Raw genomic sequence first — 17,841 nt, 5'->3', positions numbered from 1 at the left:
ATGAGACATGTTAACACGGAGAATGTTAGCGTGGGAAGTCTGCTGGGAACACGTGATGAGACATGTTAACACGGAGAATGTTAGCGTGTGAAGTCTGCTGGGAACACGTGATGTGTAAAACCTAACACGTAGAATGTTAGCTTGTGAAGTCTGCTGGGAACAGGTGATGAGTCACGTTAATACGTAGATTATTAGCGTGTGAAGTCTGCTGGGAACACGTGATGAGACATGTTAACATGGAGAATGTTAGCGTGTGAAGTCTGCTGGGAACACGTGATGTGTAACATGTAACACGGAGAATGTTAGTGTGTGGAGTCTGCTGGGAACACGTGATGAGTCACGTTAACATGTAGATTGTTAGCGTGTGATGTCTTCTGGGAACACGTGATGTGTAACACCTAACACATAGAATGTTAGCTTGTGAAGTCTGCTGGGAACACGTGATGAGACCTGTTTACACGGAGAATGTTAGCGTGTGAAATCTGCTGGGAACACGTGATGAGTCACGTTAATACGTAGATTGTTAGCGTGTGATGTCTCCTGGAAACACGTGATGTGTAACACCTAACACGTAGAATGTTAGCGTGTGAAGTCTGCTGGGAACACGTGATGAGACTTGTTTACACGGAGAATGTTAGCGTGTGTAATCTGCTGGGAACACGTGATGGGTAACACCTAACACATAGAATGTTAGCTTGTGAAGTCTGCTGGGAACACGTGATGAGACCTGTTTACACGGAGAATGTTAGCGTGTGAAATCTGCTGGGAACACGTGATGAGTCACGCTAATACGTAGACGGTTGGCGTGTGATGTCTCCTAGAAACACGTGATGTGTAACACCAAACACGTAGAATGTTAGCGTGTGAAGTCTGCTGGAAACACGTGATGAGTCATGTTAACACAGAGAATGTTAGCGTGTGAAGTCTGCTGGGAACACGTGATGAGTCATGTTAACACGGAGAATGTTAGTGTGTGTAATCTGCTGGGAACACGTGATGGGTAACACCTAACACATAGAATGTTAGCTTGTGAAGTCTGCTGGGAACACGTGATGAGACCTGTTTACACGGAGAATGTTAGCGTGTGAAATCTGCTGGGAACACGTGATGAGTCACGCTAATACGTAGACGGTTGGCGTGTGATGTCTCCTAGAAACACGTGATGTGTAACACCAAACACGTAGAATGTTAGCGTGTGAAGTCTGCTGGAAACACGTGATGAGTCATGTTAACACAGAGAATGTTAGCGTGTGAAGTCTGCTGGGAACACGTGATGAGTCATGTTAACACGGAGAATGTTAGTGTGTGAAGTCTGCAGGGAACACATGATGTTCTGATGTTTTATCTTATGAAAACCTTTCTGTCGGTGAGAATTTGTTCGTTCTGCTCCTGCTGCTGTTCTTCTTCCTCGTCATCATCCTCCTCTTCCTGCTCTGATGAAGAATGCTGGTCTTCCTCCAGCAGCGCAGGGACCTGAAGGAACATCGGTGGGACATCAGAGACAGCCGAACAAACTGGGAGACATGGAGAGAGCGAGGACATACCATCTGGACCCCGGAGAGGTCCTTCTTCAGTCCGGTCAGGGTCTGGTACAGAATCTGTGTGAGACAGAACATCATCATCCTCATCTTCATCATCCTCATCATCATCATCATCTTCATCTACAGGTGCCTCAGACTTGCATTGTCATGGTGACCACTGATGGCAGACTCCTCCTCCTTTGACCTCATCAGATCCACATCTCGCTCGTAGTGGCAGACCTCCGTCAGCGTGCGAGGGATGTAGGCCTTCTTGAACACCTGCAGGGGGCGGAGCCAGAGATGAGAGGACAGCCGGACTCAGAGATGCTTGTCGGTACCGGCAGCATCACCTCCTCGTCCACCCGGTCCTGATCCGATCGCTGCTCCGATGTCCGCTCTGTCGCAATCTCCATTGCCTGTTCAGAGACACACAACTGTCACTTCTGGTTCTGGTCCAGTTCTGGTTCTGGTACAGTTCTAGTCCAGTTCTGGTTCTGGTGCAGTTCTGCATGCTGCAGGATGTCTACCACCTTCTGTAGGTACTGGTCCAGGTTCTGGCTGGTGATGGACGGGTCGGTGACGAAGTCAAACAGCTCTCGGACTGTCATGACAGCGACGCCGCGTTTCCCAAAAAAGTCTGGAAAACAGAACCAGGATCAGAGAAAACCTTCACCCTCCAGAACCGATCCATGTGGGCTCAGCTCAGCCCATCAGAACTAAACCGCTGGAGGTCATACTGGACCCACCACAAGTGACACGTCTCACCGTTAATGTTGCTGCAATCCTTTCTCAGGAACTCCAGAGCGTGAGGATGATCGTGCTCCACCGACTGCGACACGTCAATGATGTAAGCCACGCCATCGTGGTACCTGCAGGCGGGCCAGAACTGGGTCAGAACCTCAGAGAACCGCAGCTAACCCTGACAAGGGGGCTTGGCCTTACAGCATATTGAACTCGCTGAGGTCTGCGTGGACCAGTCGGGCATCCTGGAACATTTTCCTGATGTTCTGAACGACCTGCAGATAAAGTTCCCGGGCCTTGGAGTCCGACAGCGCCACGTTCTTCAGCAGAGGTGCCGGCCTGACCCACGGAACACAGAACACGTAAACTGATGAGTACTGTGTTCCTTTGTCAGTCACTCTGATCAACAACGGATCGTCCTACATGTTTTCTTTTCCAATGAAGCCCATCAGCAGAACGTGACTACGGAGAAGAACCGGTTCTGGACTCGGGATTCTTGCTGTCTGCAGCCTGGAACGTAAAAAAGTTCTATTGGATTCGAGACAGCAGGTCAAGTTCCCAGGTCACTGGGTTCTGTGTAGAAGGTCAGGTTCTAGTGGTTCTGTACAGCAGGTCAGGTTCTACTGGTTCTGTAAAGCAGGTCAGGTTCTACTGGTTCTGTGTAGAAGGTCAGGTTCTACTGGTTCTGTACAGCAGGTCAGGTTCTACTGGTTCTGTAAAGCAGGTCAGATTCTACTGGTTCAGTGTAGAAGGTCAGGTTCTACTGGTTCTGAGTAGAAGGTCAGGTTCTACTGGTTCTGTAAAGCAGGTCAGGTTCTACTGGTTCTGAGTAGAAGGTCAGGTTCTACTGGTTCTGTACAGCAGGTCAGGTTCTACTGGTTCTGTACAGCAGGTCAGGTTCTACTGGGTTCTATACAGCTGGTCTCAGGTCCTACTGCAGTGATCCTCACTGTTAATTCTGCACTCGGGGTACTGAGAGCAGAACCGCCACCCTCCCCCTCATATTCTACTCAACTGGTTCCATCGGGTCAGTTTCTATCGGCTCATATTCTACTCCATTTGTTCCATCGGGTCTGGTTCTATCGGCTCATATTCTACTCCATTGGTTCCATCGGGTCAGATTCTATCGGCTCATATTCTACTCCATTTGTTCCATCGGGTCAGATTCTATCGGCTCATATTCTACTCCATTTGTTCCATCGGGTCAGGTTCTATCGGCTCATATTCTACTCCATTTGTTCCATTGGGTCAGATTCTATCGGCTCATATTCTACTCCATTTGTTCCATCGGGTCAGATTCTGTCGGCTCATATTCTACTCAATTTGTTCCATCGGGTCTGGTTCTATTGGCTCATATTCTACTCCATTTGTTCCATCGGGTCAGGTTCTATCGGCTCATATTCTACTCCATTTGTTCCATCGGGTCAGATTCTATCGGCTCATATTCTACCCCATTTGTTCCATCGGGTCAGGTTCTATCGGCTCATATTCTACTCCATTTGTTCCATCGGGTCAGATTCTATCGGCTCATATTCTACCCCATTTGTTCCATCGGGTCAGGTTCTATCGGCTCATATTCTACCCCATTTGTTCCATCGGGTCAGGTTCTATCGGCTCATATTCTACTCTATTTGTTCCATCGGGTCAGATTCTATCGGCTCATATTCTACTCCATTTGTTCCATCGGGTCAGGTTCTATCGGCTCATATTCTACTCCATTTGTTCCATCGGCTCATATTCTACTCCATTTGTTCCATTGGGTCAGATTCTATCGGCTCATATTCTACTCCATTTGTTCCATCGGGTCAGATTCTATCGGCTCATATTCTACTCAATTTGTTCCATCGGGTCTGGTTCTATTGGCTCATATTCTACTCCATTTGTTCCATCGGGTCAGGTTCTATCGGCTCATATTCTACTCCATTTGTTCCATCGGGTCAGATTCTATCGGCTCATATTCTACCCCATTTGTTCCATCGGGTCAGGTTCTATCGGCTCATATTCTACTCTATTTGTTCCATCGGGTCAGATTCTATCGGCTCATATTCTACTCCATTTGTTCCATCGGGTAAGGTTCTATCGGCTCATATTGTACTCCATTTGTTCCATCGGGTCAGGTTCTATCAGCTTATATACTACACAACTGATTTCATCAGGTCCGGTTCTATCGGCTCATATTCTACTCAACTGGTTCCATCGGGTCTGGTTCTATCGGCTCATATTGTACTCCATTTGTTCCATCGGGTCAGGTTCTATCAGCTTATATTCTACTCAACTGATTTCATCGGGTCTGGTTCTATTGGCTCATATTCTACTCCATTTGTTCCATCGGGTCAGATTCCATCGGCTCATATTCTACTCCATTTGTTCCATCGGGTCAGATTCTATCGGCTCATATTCTACTCCATTTGTTCCATCGGGTCAGATTCTATCGGCTCATATTCTACCCCATTTGTTCCAGTGGGTCAGATTCTATCGGCTCATATTCTACTCCATTTGTTCCATCGGGTAAGATTCTATCGGCTCATATTCTACTCCATTTGTTCCATCGGGTCAGGTTCTATCGGCTCATATTCTACTCAACTGGTTCCATCGGGTCTGGTTCTATCGGCTCATATTGTACTCCATTTGTTCCATCGGGTCAGGTTCTATCAGCTTATATTCTACTCAACTGATTTCATCGGGTCTGGTTCTATTGGCTCATATTCTACTCCATTTGTTCCATCGGGTCAGATTCTATCGGCTCATATTCTACTCCATTTGTTCCATCGGGTCAGATTCTATCGGCTCATATTCTACCCCATTTATTCCATTGGGTCAGATTCTATCGGCTCATACTCTACTCCATTGGTTCCATCGGGTCAGATTCTATCGGCTCATATTCTACTCCATTTGTTCCAGTGGGTCAGATTCTATCGGCTCATATTCTACTCCATTTGTTCCATCGGGTCAGATTCTATCGGCTCATATTCTACTCCATTTGTTCCATCGGGTCAGGTTCTATCGGCTCATATTCTACTCCATTTGTTCCATCGGCTCATATTCTACTCCATTTGTTCCATTGGGTCAGATTCTATCGGCTCATATTCTACTCCATTTGTTCCATCGGGTCAGATTCTATCGGCTCATATTCTACTCAATTTGTTCTATCGGGTCAGGTTCTATCGGCTCATATTCTACTCCATTTGTTCCATCGGGTCAGATTCTATCGGCTCATATTCTACCCCATTTGTTCCATCGGGTCAGGTTCTATCGGCTCATATTCTACTGTATTTGTTCCATCGGGTCAGATTCTATCGGCTCATATTCTACTCCATTTGTTCCATCGGGTAAGGTTTTATCGGCTCATATTGTACTCCATTTGTTCCATCGGGTCAGGTTCTATCAGCTTATATACTACACAACTGATTTCATCAGGTCCGGTTCTATCGGCTCATATTCTACTCAACTGGTTCCATCGGGTCTGGTTCTATCGGCTCATATTGTACTCCATTTGTTCCATCGGGTCAGGTTCTATCAGCTTATATTCTACTCAACTGATTTCATCGGGTCTGGTTCTATTGGCTCATATTCTACTCCATTTGTTCCATCGGGTCAGATTCCATCGGCTCATATTCTACTCCATTTGTTCCATCGGGTCAGATTCTATCGGCTCATATTCTACTCCATTTGTTCCATCGGGTCAGATTCTATCGGCTCATATTCTACCCCATTTATTCCATTGGGTCAGGTTCTATCGGCTCATACTCTACTCCATTGGTTCCATCGGGTCAGATTCTATCGGCTCATATTCTACTCCATTTGTTCCATCGGCTCATATTCTACTCCATTTGTTCCATCGGGTCTGGTTCTATCGGCTCATATTCTACTCCATTTGTTCCATCGGGTCAGATTCTATCGGCTCATATTCTACCCGATTTGTTCCATCGGGTCAGGTTCTATCGGCTCATATTCTACTCTATTTGTTCCATCGGGTCAGATTCTATCGGCTCATATTCTACTCCATTTGTTCCATCGGGTCAGGTTCTATCAGCTTATATTCTACTCAACTGATTTCATCGGGTCAGGTTCTATCGGCTCTTATTCTACTCCATTTGTTCCATCGGGTCAGATTCCATCGGCTCATATTCCACTTTATTTGTTCCATCGGGTCTGGTTCTATCGGTTCATATTCTACTCCATTTGTTCCATCGGGTCAGATTCTATCGGCTCATATTCTACTCCATTTGTTCCATCGGGTCAGGTTCTATCGGCTCATATTCTACTCCATTTGTTCCATCGGGTCAGATTCTATCGGCTCATATTCTACTCCATTTGTTCCATCGGGTCAGATTCTATCGGCTCATATTCTACTCCATTTGTTCCATCGGGTCAGATTCTATCGGCTCATATTCTACTCAACTGGTTCCATCGGGTCAGATTCTATCGGCTCATATTCTACTCCATTTGTTCCATCGGGTCTGGTTCTATCGGCTCATATTGTACTCCATTTGTTCCATCGGGTCAGGTTCTATCAGCTTATATTCTACTCAACTGATTTCATCGGGTCTGGTTCTATCGGCTCATATTGTACTCCATTTGTTCCATCGGGTCAGGTTCTATCAGCTCATATTCTACTCAACTGATTTCATCGGGTCTGGTTCTATCGGCTCATATTCTACTCCATTTGTTCCATCGGGTCTGGTTCTATCGGCTCATATTGTACTCCATTTGTTCCATCGGGTCAGGTTCTATCAGCTTATATTCTACTCAACTGATTTCATCGGGTCTGGTTCTATCGGCTCATATTGTACTCCATTTGTTCCATCGGGTCAGGTTCTATCAGCTCATATTCTACTCCATTGATTTCATCGGGTCTGGTTCTATCGGCTCATATTCTACTCCATTTGTTCCATCGGGTCTGGTTCTATCGGCTCATATTGTACTCCATTTGTTCCATCGGGTCAGGTTCTATCAGCTTATATTCTACTCAACTGATTTCATCGGGTCAGGTTCTATCGGCTCATATTCTACTCCATTTGTTCCATCGGGTCAGATTCCATCGGCTCATATTTTACTCCATTTGTTCTATCGGGTCAGGTTCTATCGGCCCATACTCTACTCCATTGGTTCCATCGGGTCAGATTCTATCGGCTCATATTCTACTCCATTTGTTCCATCGGGTCAGGTTCTATCGGCTCATATTCTACTCCATTTGTTCCATCAGCTCATATTCTACTCCATTTGTTCCATTGGGTCAGATTCTATCGGCTCATATTCTACTCCATTTGTTCCATCGGGTCAGGTTCTATCGGCTCATATTATACTCCATTTGTTCCTTCGGGTCAGATTCTATCGGCTCATATTGTACCCCATTTGTTCCATTGGGTCAGGTTGTATCGGCTCATACTCTACTCCATTGGTTTCATCGGGCCAGATTCCATCGGCTCATATTCTACTCGATTTGTTCCAGCGGGTCAGATTCTATCGGCTCATATTCTACTCCATTTGTTCCATCGGGTCTGGTTCTATCGGCTCATATTCTACTCCATTTGTTCCATTGTGTCAAGTTTTATCGGCTCATACTCAAGTCCATTGGTTCCATCGGGTCAGATTCTATCGGCTCATATTCTACTCCATTTGTTCCATCGGCTCATATTCTACTCCATTTGTTCCATCGGGTCAGATTCTATCGGCTCATATTCTACTCCATTTGTTCCATCGGCTCATATTCTACTCCATTTGTTCCATCGGGTCAGATTCTATCGGCTCATATTCTACTCCATTTGTTCCATCAGGTCAGATTCTATCAGCTCATATTCTACTCCATTTGTTCCATCGGGTCAGATTCTATCGGCTCATATTCTACTCCATTTGTTCCATCGGGTCAGATTCTATCAGCTCATATTCTACTCCATTTGTTCCATCGGGTCAGATTCTATCGGCTCATATTCTACTCCATTTGTTCCATCGGGTCAGGTTCTATCGGCTCATATTCCACTCAACTGGTTCCATCGGGTCAGGTTCTATCGGCTCATATTCTACTCCATTTGTTCCATCGGGTCAGATTCTATCGGCTCATATTCTACTCCATTTGTTCCATCGGCTCATATTCTACTCCATTTGTTCCATTGGGTCAGATTCTATCGGCTCATATTCTACTCCATTTGTTCCATCTGGTCTGGTTCTATTGGCTCATATTCTACTCCATTTGTTCCATCGGGTCTGGTTCTATCGGCTCATATTCTACTCCATTTGTTCCATCGGGTCAGGTTCTTTCGGCTCATATTCTACTCCATTTGTTCCATCGGGTCAGATTCTATCGGCTCATATTTTACCCCATTTGTTCCATCGGGTCAGATTCTATCGGCTCATATTGTACTCCATTTGTTCCATCGGGTCAGGTTCTATCAGCTCATATTCTACTCAACTGATTTCATCGGGTCTGGTTCTATCGGCTCATATTCTACTCCATTTGTTCCATCGGGTCTGGTTCTATCGGCTCATATTGTACTCCATTTGTTCCATCGGGTCAGGTTCTATCAGCTTATATTCTACTCAACTGATTTCATCGGGTCTGGTTCTATCGGCTCATATTGTACTCCATTTGTTCCATCGGGTCAGGTTCTATCAGCTCATATTCTACTCCATTGATTTCATCGGGTCTGGTTCTATCGGCTCATATTCTACTCCATTTGTTCCATCGGGTCTGGTTCTATCGGCTCATATTGTACTCCATTTGTTCCATCGGGTCAGGTTCTATCAGCTTATATTCTACTCAACTGATTTCATCGGGTCAGGTTCTATCGGCTCATATTCTACTCCATTTGTTCCATCGGGTCAGATTCCATCGGCTCATATTTTACTCCATTTGTTCTATCGGGTCAGGTTCTATCGGCCCATACTCTACTCCATTGGTTCCATCGGGTCAGATTCTATCGGCTCATATTCTACTCCATTTGTTCCATCGGGTCAGGTTCTATCGGCTCATATTCTACTCCATTTGTTCCATCAGCTCATATTCTACTCCATTTGTTCCATTGGGTCAGATTCTATCGGCTCATATTCTACTCCATTTGTTCCATCGGGTCAGGTTCTATCGGCTCATATTATACTCCATTTGTTCCTTCGGGTCAGATTCTATCGGCTCATATTGTACCCCATTTGTTCCATTGGGTCAGGTTGTATCGGCTCATACTCTACTCCATTGGTTTCATCGGGCCAGATTCCATCGGCTCATATTCTACTCGATTTGTTCCAGCGGGTCAGATTCTATCGGCTCATATTCTACTCCATTTGTTCCATCGGGTCTGGTTCTATCGGCTCATATTCTACTCCATTTGTTCCATTGTGTCAAGTTTTATCGGCTCATACTCAAGTCCATTGGTTCCATCGGGTCAGATTCTATCGGCTCATATTCTACTCCATTTGTTCCATCGGCTCATATTCTACTCCATTTGTTCCATCGGGTCAGATTCTATCGGCTCATATTCTACTCCATTTGTTCCATCGGCTCATATTCTACTCCATTTGTTCCATCGGGTCAGATTCTATCGGCTCATATTCTACTCCATTTGTTCCATCAGGTCAGATTCTATCAGCTCATATTCTACTCCATTTGTTCCATCGGGTCAGATTCTATCGGCTCATATTCTACTCCATTTGTTCCATCGGGTCAGATTCTATCAGCTCATATTCTACTCCATTTGTTCCATCGGGTCAGATTCTATCGGCTCATATTCTACTCCATTTGTTCCATCGGGTCAGGTTCTATCGGCTCATATTCCACTCAACTGGTTCCATCGGGTCAGGTTCTATCGGCTCATATTCTACTCCATTTGTTCCATCGGGTCAGATTCTATCGGCTCATATTCTACTCCATTTGTTCCATCGGCTCATATTCTACTCCATTTGTTCCATTGGGTCAGATTCTATCGGCTCATATTCTACTCCATTTGTTCCATCTGGTCTGGTTCTATTGGCTCATATTCTACTCCATTTGTTCCATCGGGTCTGGTTCTATCGGCTCATATTCTACTCCATTTGTTCCATCGGGTCAGGTTCTTTCGGCTCATATTCTACTCCATTTGTTCCATCGGGTCAGATTCTATCGGCTCATATTTTACCCCATTTGTTCCATCGGGTCAGATTCTATCGGCTCATATTGTACTCCATTTGTTCCATCGGGTCAGGTTCTATCGGCTCATATTGTACTCCATTTGTTCCATCGGGTCAGGTTCTATCAGCTTATATTCTACTCAACTGATTTCATCGGGTCTGGTTCTATCGGCTCATATTCTACTCCATTTGTTCCATCGGGTCAGGTTCTATCAGCTTATATTCTAGTCAACTGATTTCATCGGGTCTGGTTCTATCGGCTCATATTCTACTCCATTTGTTCCATCGGGTCAGATTCCATCGGCTCATATTCTACTCCATTTGTTCCATCGGGTCAGATTCTATCGGCTCATATTCTACTCCATTTGTTCCATCAGGTCAGATTCTATCGGCTCATATTCTACTCCATTTGTTCCATCGGGTCAGATTCTATCGGCTCATATTCTACTCCATTTGTTCCATCGGGTCAGATTCCATCGGCTCATATTCTACTCAACTGGTTCCATCGGGTCTGGTTCTATCGGCTCATATTGTACTCCATTTGTTGCATTGGGTCAGATTCTATCGGCTCATATTCTACTCCATTTGTTCCATCGGGTCAGGTTCTATCGGCTCATATTCCACTCAACTGGTTCCATCGGGTCAGGTTCTATCGGCTCATATTCTACTCCATTTGTTCCATCGGGTCAGGTTCTATCGGCTCATATTCTACTCCATTTGTTCCATCGGGTCAGATTCTATCGGCTCATATTCTACTCCATTTGTTCCATCGGCTCATATTCTACTCAATTTGTTCCATTGGGTCAGATTCTATCGGCTCATATTCTACTCCATTTGTTCCATCTGGTCTGGTTCTATTGGCTCATATTCTACTCCATTTGTTCCATCGGGTCTGGTTCTATCGGCTCATATTCTACTCCATTTGTTCCATCGGGTCAGGTTCTTTCGGCTCATATTCTACTCCATTTGTTCCATCGGGTCAGATTCTATCGGCTCATATTTTACCCCATTTGTTCCATCGGGTCAGATTCTATCGGCTCATATTGTACTCCATTTGTTCCATCGGGTCAGGTTCTATCGGCTTATATTCTACTCAACTGATTTCATCGGGTCTGGTTCTATCGGCTCATATTCTACTCCATTTGTTCCATCGGGTCAGGTTCTATCAGCTTATATTCTAGTCAACTGATTTCATCGGGTCTGGTTCTATCGGCTCATATTCTACTCCATTTGTTCCATCGGGTCAGATTCCATCGGCTCATATTCTACTCCATTTGTTCCATCGGGTCAGATTCTATCGGCTCATATTCTACTCCATTTGTTCCATCAGGTCAGATTCTATCGGCTCATATTCTACTCCATTTGTTCCATCGGGTCAGATTCTATCGGCTCATATTCTACTCCATTTGTTCCATCGGGTCAGATTCTATCAGCTCATATTCTACTCCATTTGTTCCATCGGGTCAGATTCTATCGGCTCATATTCTACTCCATTTGTTCCATCGGGTCAGATTCCATCGGCTCATATTCTACTCAACTGGTTCCATCGGGTCTGGTTCTATCGGCTCATATTGTACTCCATTTGTTGCATTGGGTCAGATTCTATCGGCTCATATTCTACTCCATTTGTTCCATCGGGTCAGGTTCTATCGGCTCATATTCCACTCAACTGGTTCCATCGGGTCAGGTTCTATCGGCTCATATTCTACTCCATTTGTTCCATCGGGTCAGGTTCCATCGGCTCATACTCTACTCCATTTGTTCCATCGGGTCAGATTAAATCGGCTCATATTCTACTCCATTTGTTCCATCGGGTCTGGTTCTATCGGCTCATATTCTACTCCATTTGTTCCATCGGGTCAGATTCAATCGGCTCATATTCTACTCCATTTGTTCCATCGGGTCAGGTTCTATCGGCTCATATTCTACTCAACTGGTTCCATCGGGTCAGATTCCATCGGCTCATATTCTACTCCATTTGTTCCATCGGGTCAGGTTCTATCGGCTCATATTCTACTCCATTTGTTCTATCGGGTCACATTCCATCGGCTCATATTCTACTCCATTTGTTCCATCGGCTCATATTCTACTCCATTTGTTCCATCGGGTCAGATTCTATCGGCTCATATTCTACTCCATTTGTTCCATCGGGTCAGGTTCTATCGGCTCATATTCTACTCAACTGGTTCCATCGGGTCAGATTCCATCGGCTCATATTCTACTCCATTTGTTCCATCGGGTCAGGTTCTATCGGCTCATATTCTACTCCATTTGTTCTATCGGGTCACATTCCATCGGCTCATATTCTACTCCATTTGTTCCATCGGCTCATATTCTACTCCATTTGTTCCATCGGGTCAGATTCTATCGGCTCATATTCTACTCCATTTGTTCCATCGGGTCAGGTTCTATCGGCTCATATTGTACTCCATTTGTTCCATCGGGTCAGGTTCTATCAGCTTATATTCTACTCAACTGATTTCATCGGGTCTGGTTCTATCGGCTCATATTCTACTCCATTTGTTCCATCGGGTCAGGTTCTATCGGCTCATATTCTACTCCATTTGTTCCATCGGGTCAGGTTCTATTGGGTCATTTTCTACTCCATTTGTTCCATCGGGTCAGGTTCTATTGGGTCATTTTCTACTCCATTTGTTCCATCGGGTCAGATTCTATCGGCTCATATTCTACTGCATTTGTTCCATCGGGTCAGATTCTATCGGCTCATATTCTACTCCATTGGTTCCATTGGGTCAGGTTCTACTGGGTTGTGTCTATCGGCTCAGGCTTTACTGGGTCGTTCATCTGGTCAGCTTCTTCCGGTTCTTGGTGTCAGTGACTGGTTCTCACCTGATCAGGTTCCTCATCTCTTTCTCAGCCCAAGTTCTCACCATCTTCCTGGGGTTTCCTTTACAGTAACCATGACGGAACCTGCAGGACATCAGAACGGGCTCAGAACCAGCTCAGGTACGGGGTCATAGTGAAGTGACAGGAAGGTGACTCACCTGAACTCCCCACTGACGTACTTGTCCCGGTCCTTGAACAGCAGGATGGAGGTCTTGTAGATCTTGATGGCTCTGCTTTCTCCGGCCGCCGTGCTGGCGTGATAAACGTTGGCCTGGAACACCAGAACAGAACCTTTGCTGATCCAGATCAGGTCACCTTAGGTGCCGGACTAGCAGGTACTGATCAGATCAATAGGGTGGTACCGACCTCCTTGCCAGTGCTGATGCAGCCATTGATCTCACAGATGACGCCCCGACTTAACATCTTGAACAGAATCATTCGGGTCCGCGGATCCAGAACCTGATGCAGAACCACAACAAAAGTATTGATCAAACCTTTTCTTACTTCCTTTTCAGCTTTTTCAAAATAAAACTCACCTGTTCAACAGTGGCTCTATCTGATTTGTCCTTTACTCTGTACCTGTGGAGAGCAGCCAATCACAGTTACACACAGCTGTCACACCCCCTGTGATGTCACAGCATCCAGTTTAACTTACGTGTCGGCTTCTCTCTGCCTCTGCATCACCGTGACCTTATTGATCACACGATCCTCAAAGTTCAGTTTATCTGCAACAATCAATCAACACGATCAGTTATTGATCAGACACCTTGTGATGCGAGTTGCAGTGCCGTAGCATCAGAGCACACGCCAAGTAATCCTTTGTTGTTAACAAGTTTAAGAAGTCTATTTCAGCAGTATTTCCTCCAACACCATGTGTTAACCTGACAGGAAACACCCATCCGAGCTTTACTCCAACACAGGTCCATGAATGTGTTGCTAGAATGACGGCTTTAATGCGTATAACACTAGATAATGTTGCTCCTCTAAAGAAGAAGAGAACCGGTCAGAAGAAGCGGCCCGGTGGTTTAATTCCCAGCTTCAAGCTTTAAAACAGACATCAAGACGTTTGGAAAGAAAATGCCGTTCATCTGGCTTAGAAGAGTGTCTCATAGTCTGGAAAGAAAGTTTAATAGTGGCGCTGTGTGTCTGGATGATGGGGCGGAGCCTACAGCTGTGTGTCTGGATGATGGGGCGGAGCCTACAGCTGTGTGTCTGGATGATGGGGCGGAGCCTACAGCTGTGTGTCTGGATGATGGGGCGGAGCCTACAGCTGTGTGTCTGGATGATGGGGCGGAGCCTAACTGCTCATGTGATTTACCTAGATTGATCTTGTGTTCATATTTCCTCAGAGCTTTGTCAGATGGAGTTGATGACGCCGTCCTATTGGACAGATTCTGTTTGTTCGCCTGAAGTAAGAAAAAAAACAAATAAAGAATCAATTATCAATCACACTGATTGATTATTATGAAGCCCATTGATCAGCCTGTCAGTTTCTGAGGACGTACAGCAGTAACAGTTTTGGACACATGGTTACAGCCTGCAACCATGGTAACAGATGGAGTTCCTGAAGGCTAAGGTGAGATCAACACCCAACAGACTGGTTCCAACCTGGCTGTTCTGACCCGTCCGGTAGAATCTTTTGGTCAGATCTCCAGCTGAGCTCCAGTCCCACTCCTCATCCTCATCTTCATCTTCATCTTCCTCGTCCTCCTGCTCTGATGAAGGCTGCAGGCTGACATCACTTATGTGACTCTTCAGGACCGCCACCTCTGATTGGTCCCCACTACACACAGATGAAAGCAACCAATCAGAAGCAGAGACAGAGTTACAGTCAGGGATGAAGAATCAGCAAAAAACAGTTTTACTTCTGGAGGCAGCAACCCTCCTCTTCCTCACCCTGATAGAATATACAACCCCCCCCCCCCCCCCCCCCCCCCCCCCAATCCCATCTCCCAGGGTAGGGCGGGTGGATGTTCATCTCTCTAGCTCGGGTTCTCTACCAGAGTCCTGGGAGGCTCCTCTTCAGTATCTTAGCTGTTCGTGGGATTGATCTTCTCTGGACGGAGATGTCTGATGTTCCACCAGGTATCTGTTGGAGCCACTTCTCCAGTGTGGGGGACACGGCCCCCAGTGCTCCCATCACTATGGGTACTACTGTTGCTTCCACCCTCCAGACCTTCTCCAGGTCTTCCTTGAGCCCTTGGTACCAGTTTCTCCTTTTTCCTGATATCCCCATCATTGGGGATGGATCCATCAATCACTACGGCTTTCCTCTGCTGCTTATCCATGATCACTATGTCCGCTTGGTTGGCCACCACCATTTTATCTGTCTGGATCTGGAATACCCAGAGGATCTTAGTCCTCTCATTCTCCACCACCTTGGGGGGAATTTCCCACTGGGACTTAGGGGTCTCCAGTCCATATTCTGCACAGATGTTTCTGTACACTATGCAGCTACTTGGTTATGGCCTCCATGTATTCTTTGCCTACCAGTATCTTCCACCCTGCTGTGAGGTGCTGGATTGTTTCAGGGCCTCCTTTGCATAGTCTGCATCTGGGATCCTGCCTGGTCTGGTAGATCTGGACCTGGTAGAGACCATACCACACCACCACCTCTACTACACACACACACTTATCTATATATAGAGAGAGAGGGATAAGTGTGTGTTCAGAGAAAAATTATGTCTTATAATTAATCCCTGTATAGCTGAACCTGTTGCACCGCCATGTTTCCTCCCAGTCTGACCAGAAGTCCCAGTCTGACCAGTAGTCCCAGTCTGACCAGTAGTCCCAGTCTGACCAGAAGTCCCAGTCTGACCAGTAGTCCCAGTCTGACCAGTAGTCCCAGTCTGACCAGTAGTCCCATCTGACCAGCAGTCCCAGTCTGACCAGCAGTCCCAGTCTGACCAGAAGTCCCAGTCTGACCAGTAGTCCCAGTCTGACCAGTAGTCCCAGTCTGACCAGTAGTCCCATCTGACCAGTAGTCCCAGTCTGACCAGTAGTCCCAGTCTGACCAGAAGTCCCAGTCTGACCAGTAGTCCCAGTCTGACCAGTAGTCCCAGTCTGACCAGTAGTCCCATCTGACCAGCAGTCCCAGTCTGACCAGAAGTCCCATCTGACCAGTAGTCCCAGTCTGACCAGAAGTCCCAGTCTGACCAGTAGTCCCAGTCTGACCAGAAGTCCCATCTGACCAGCAGTCCCAGTCTGACCAGAAGTCCCATCTGACCAGTAGTCCCAGTCTGACCAGAAGTCCCATCTGACCAGTAGTCCCAGTCTGACCAGAAGTCCCAGTCTGACCAGTAGTCCCAGTCTGACCAGAAGTCCCATCTGACCAGCAGTCCCAGTCTGACCAGAAGTCCCATCTGACCAGTAGTCCCAGTCTGACCAGAAGTCCCATCTGACCAGTAGTCCCAGTCTGACCAGAAGTCCCAGTCTGACCAGAAGTCCCATCTGACCAGCAGTCCCAGTCTGACCAGAAGTCCCATCTGACCAGTAGTCCCAGTCTGACCAGAAGTCCCATCTGACCAGCAGTCCCAGTCTGACCAGAAGTCCCATCTGACCAGTAGTCCCAGTCTGACCAGAAGTCCCATCTGACCAGTAGTCCCAGTCTGACCAGAAGTCCCAGTCTGACCAGAAGTCCCATCTGACCAGCAGTCCCAGTCTGACCAGAAGTCCCATCTGACCAGCAGTCCCAGTCTGACCAGAAGTCCCAGTCTGACCAGTAGTCCCAGTCTGACCAGAAGTCCCAGTCTGACCAGTAGTCCCAGTCTGACCAGAAGTCCCAGTCTGACCAGTAGTCCCAGTCTGACCAGTAGTCCCAGTCTGACCAGAAGTCCCATCTGACCAGAAGTCCCAGTCTGACCAGAAGTCCCATCTGACCAGAAGTCCCAGTCTGACCAGAAGTCCCAGTCTGACCAGTAGTCCCAGTCTGACCAGAAGTCCCAGTCTGACCAGCAGCTACTGGTTCTTCATCATCATCATCCTCACGTCAGGCTTACCTTCCCTCATCCGCGTCATCAAACTGTCCAGGAACACACGCGACCGCCGCCATGACGTCAGAGTGATTAAGCCACGACGAGACACGATACCAGAATCAGAACCAGGACCAGGACCCGTCCTCCACACAGGAGCGTGTTTGCTTCACGTCCGTATCGCACCACGTGACTACGGCAACGCGCGAGGGACGTGAATCCCGCGTTTGGTAGAAACGCGTCAGAGAAACATGGAGCAGAAAAAGTCCTCATGTTCTCTTCCAGAGTTCCAGCTGTAAAAGCTTCTGGATCTGATACTCAGACCACAACGTGGCCTTGTGGCGTTCCGACGCTCCGGATCACCGGGAACGCTCCGCACCAACGTTGATCCAAATGGTGTCCACCCAACAGACAGTGGCCCCCCCAGGGGCGCTTTGTTCGTACCCCACCGAGCTGGTAAAACACGGTCCACCTCCTGACCTACAACGGGTTTTCATCTGGTCACCAAAGTGATGGGGGTCTCTGGGGGTCTCTGGGGGGTCTCTGGGGGACCTCTGGGGGTCTCTGGGGGGTCTCTGGGGGACCTCTGGGGGTCTCTGGGGGCCTCTGGGGGACCTCTGGGGGACCTCTGGGGGTCTCAGGAGTCTCTGGGGGCCTCTGGGGGT

The 17,841-nt window shown here is 46.9% G+C and overlaps 1 protein-coding gene across 1 annotated transcript in view; it reads right to left on the bottom strand.

The window, feature by feature from the left end:
- riok1 (RIO kinase 1 (yeast)) overlaps positions 1-17,359 on the bottom strand; it is a 38,307-nt gene extending 20,948 nt beyond the window's left edge. The window contains exons 1-16 of the mRNA XM_079244058.1: positions 17,204-17,359; positions 14,814-14,988; positions 14,524-14,611; positions 13,861-13,930; positions 13,742-13,784; positions 13,572-13,664; positions 13,364-13,476; positions 13,209-13,289; positions 2,685-2,771; positions 2,463-2,600; positions 2,286-2,389; positions 2,051-2,157; positions 1,871-1,936; positions 1,683-1,799; positions 1,545-1,598; positions 1,357-1,473 (exon numbers count right to left, since the gene is read on the bottom strand). Of these exons, the coding sequence (XP_079100184.1) occupies positions 1,357-1,473; positions 1,545-1,598; positions 1,683-1,799; positions 1,871-1,936; positions 2,051-2,157; positions 2,286-2,389; positions 2,463-2,600; positions 2,685-2,771; positions 13,209-13,289; positions 13,364-13,476; positions 13,572-13,664; positions 13,742-13,784; positions 13,861-13,930; positions 14,524-14,611; positions 14,814-14,988; positions 17,204-17,256 (1,506 nt within the window). The 5' untranslated portion in view covers positions 17,257-17,359. The remainder of the gene's footprint in view (positions 1-1,356; positions 1,474-1,544; positions 1,599-1,682; positions 1,800-1,870; positions 1,937-2,050; positions 2,158-2,285; positions 2,390-2,462; positions 2,601-2,684; positions 2,772-13,208; positions 13,290-13,363; positions 13,477-13,571; positions 13,665-13,741; positions 13,785-13,860; positions 13,931-14,523; positions 14,612-14,813; positions 14,989-17,203) is intronic.
- Positions 17,360-17,841: the final 482 nt, after the last annotated feature.

The sequence above is a fragment of the Telmatherina bonti genome, assembly GCF_933228915.1.
Source record: "Telmatherina bonti genome assembly, chromosome: 7".
Classification (NCBI taxonomy): Eukaryota; Metazoa; Chordata; class Actinopteri; order Atheriniformes; family Telmatherinidae; genus Telmatherina; species Telmatherina bonti.
Note: the sequence above shows the minus strand (reverse complement) of the source record. Positions and strands in the feature narration are given on the sequence as shown.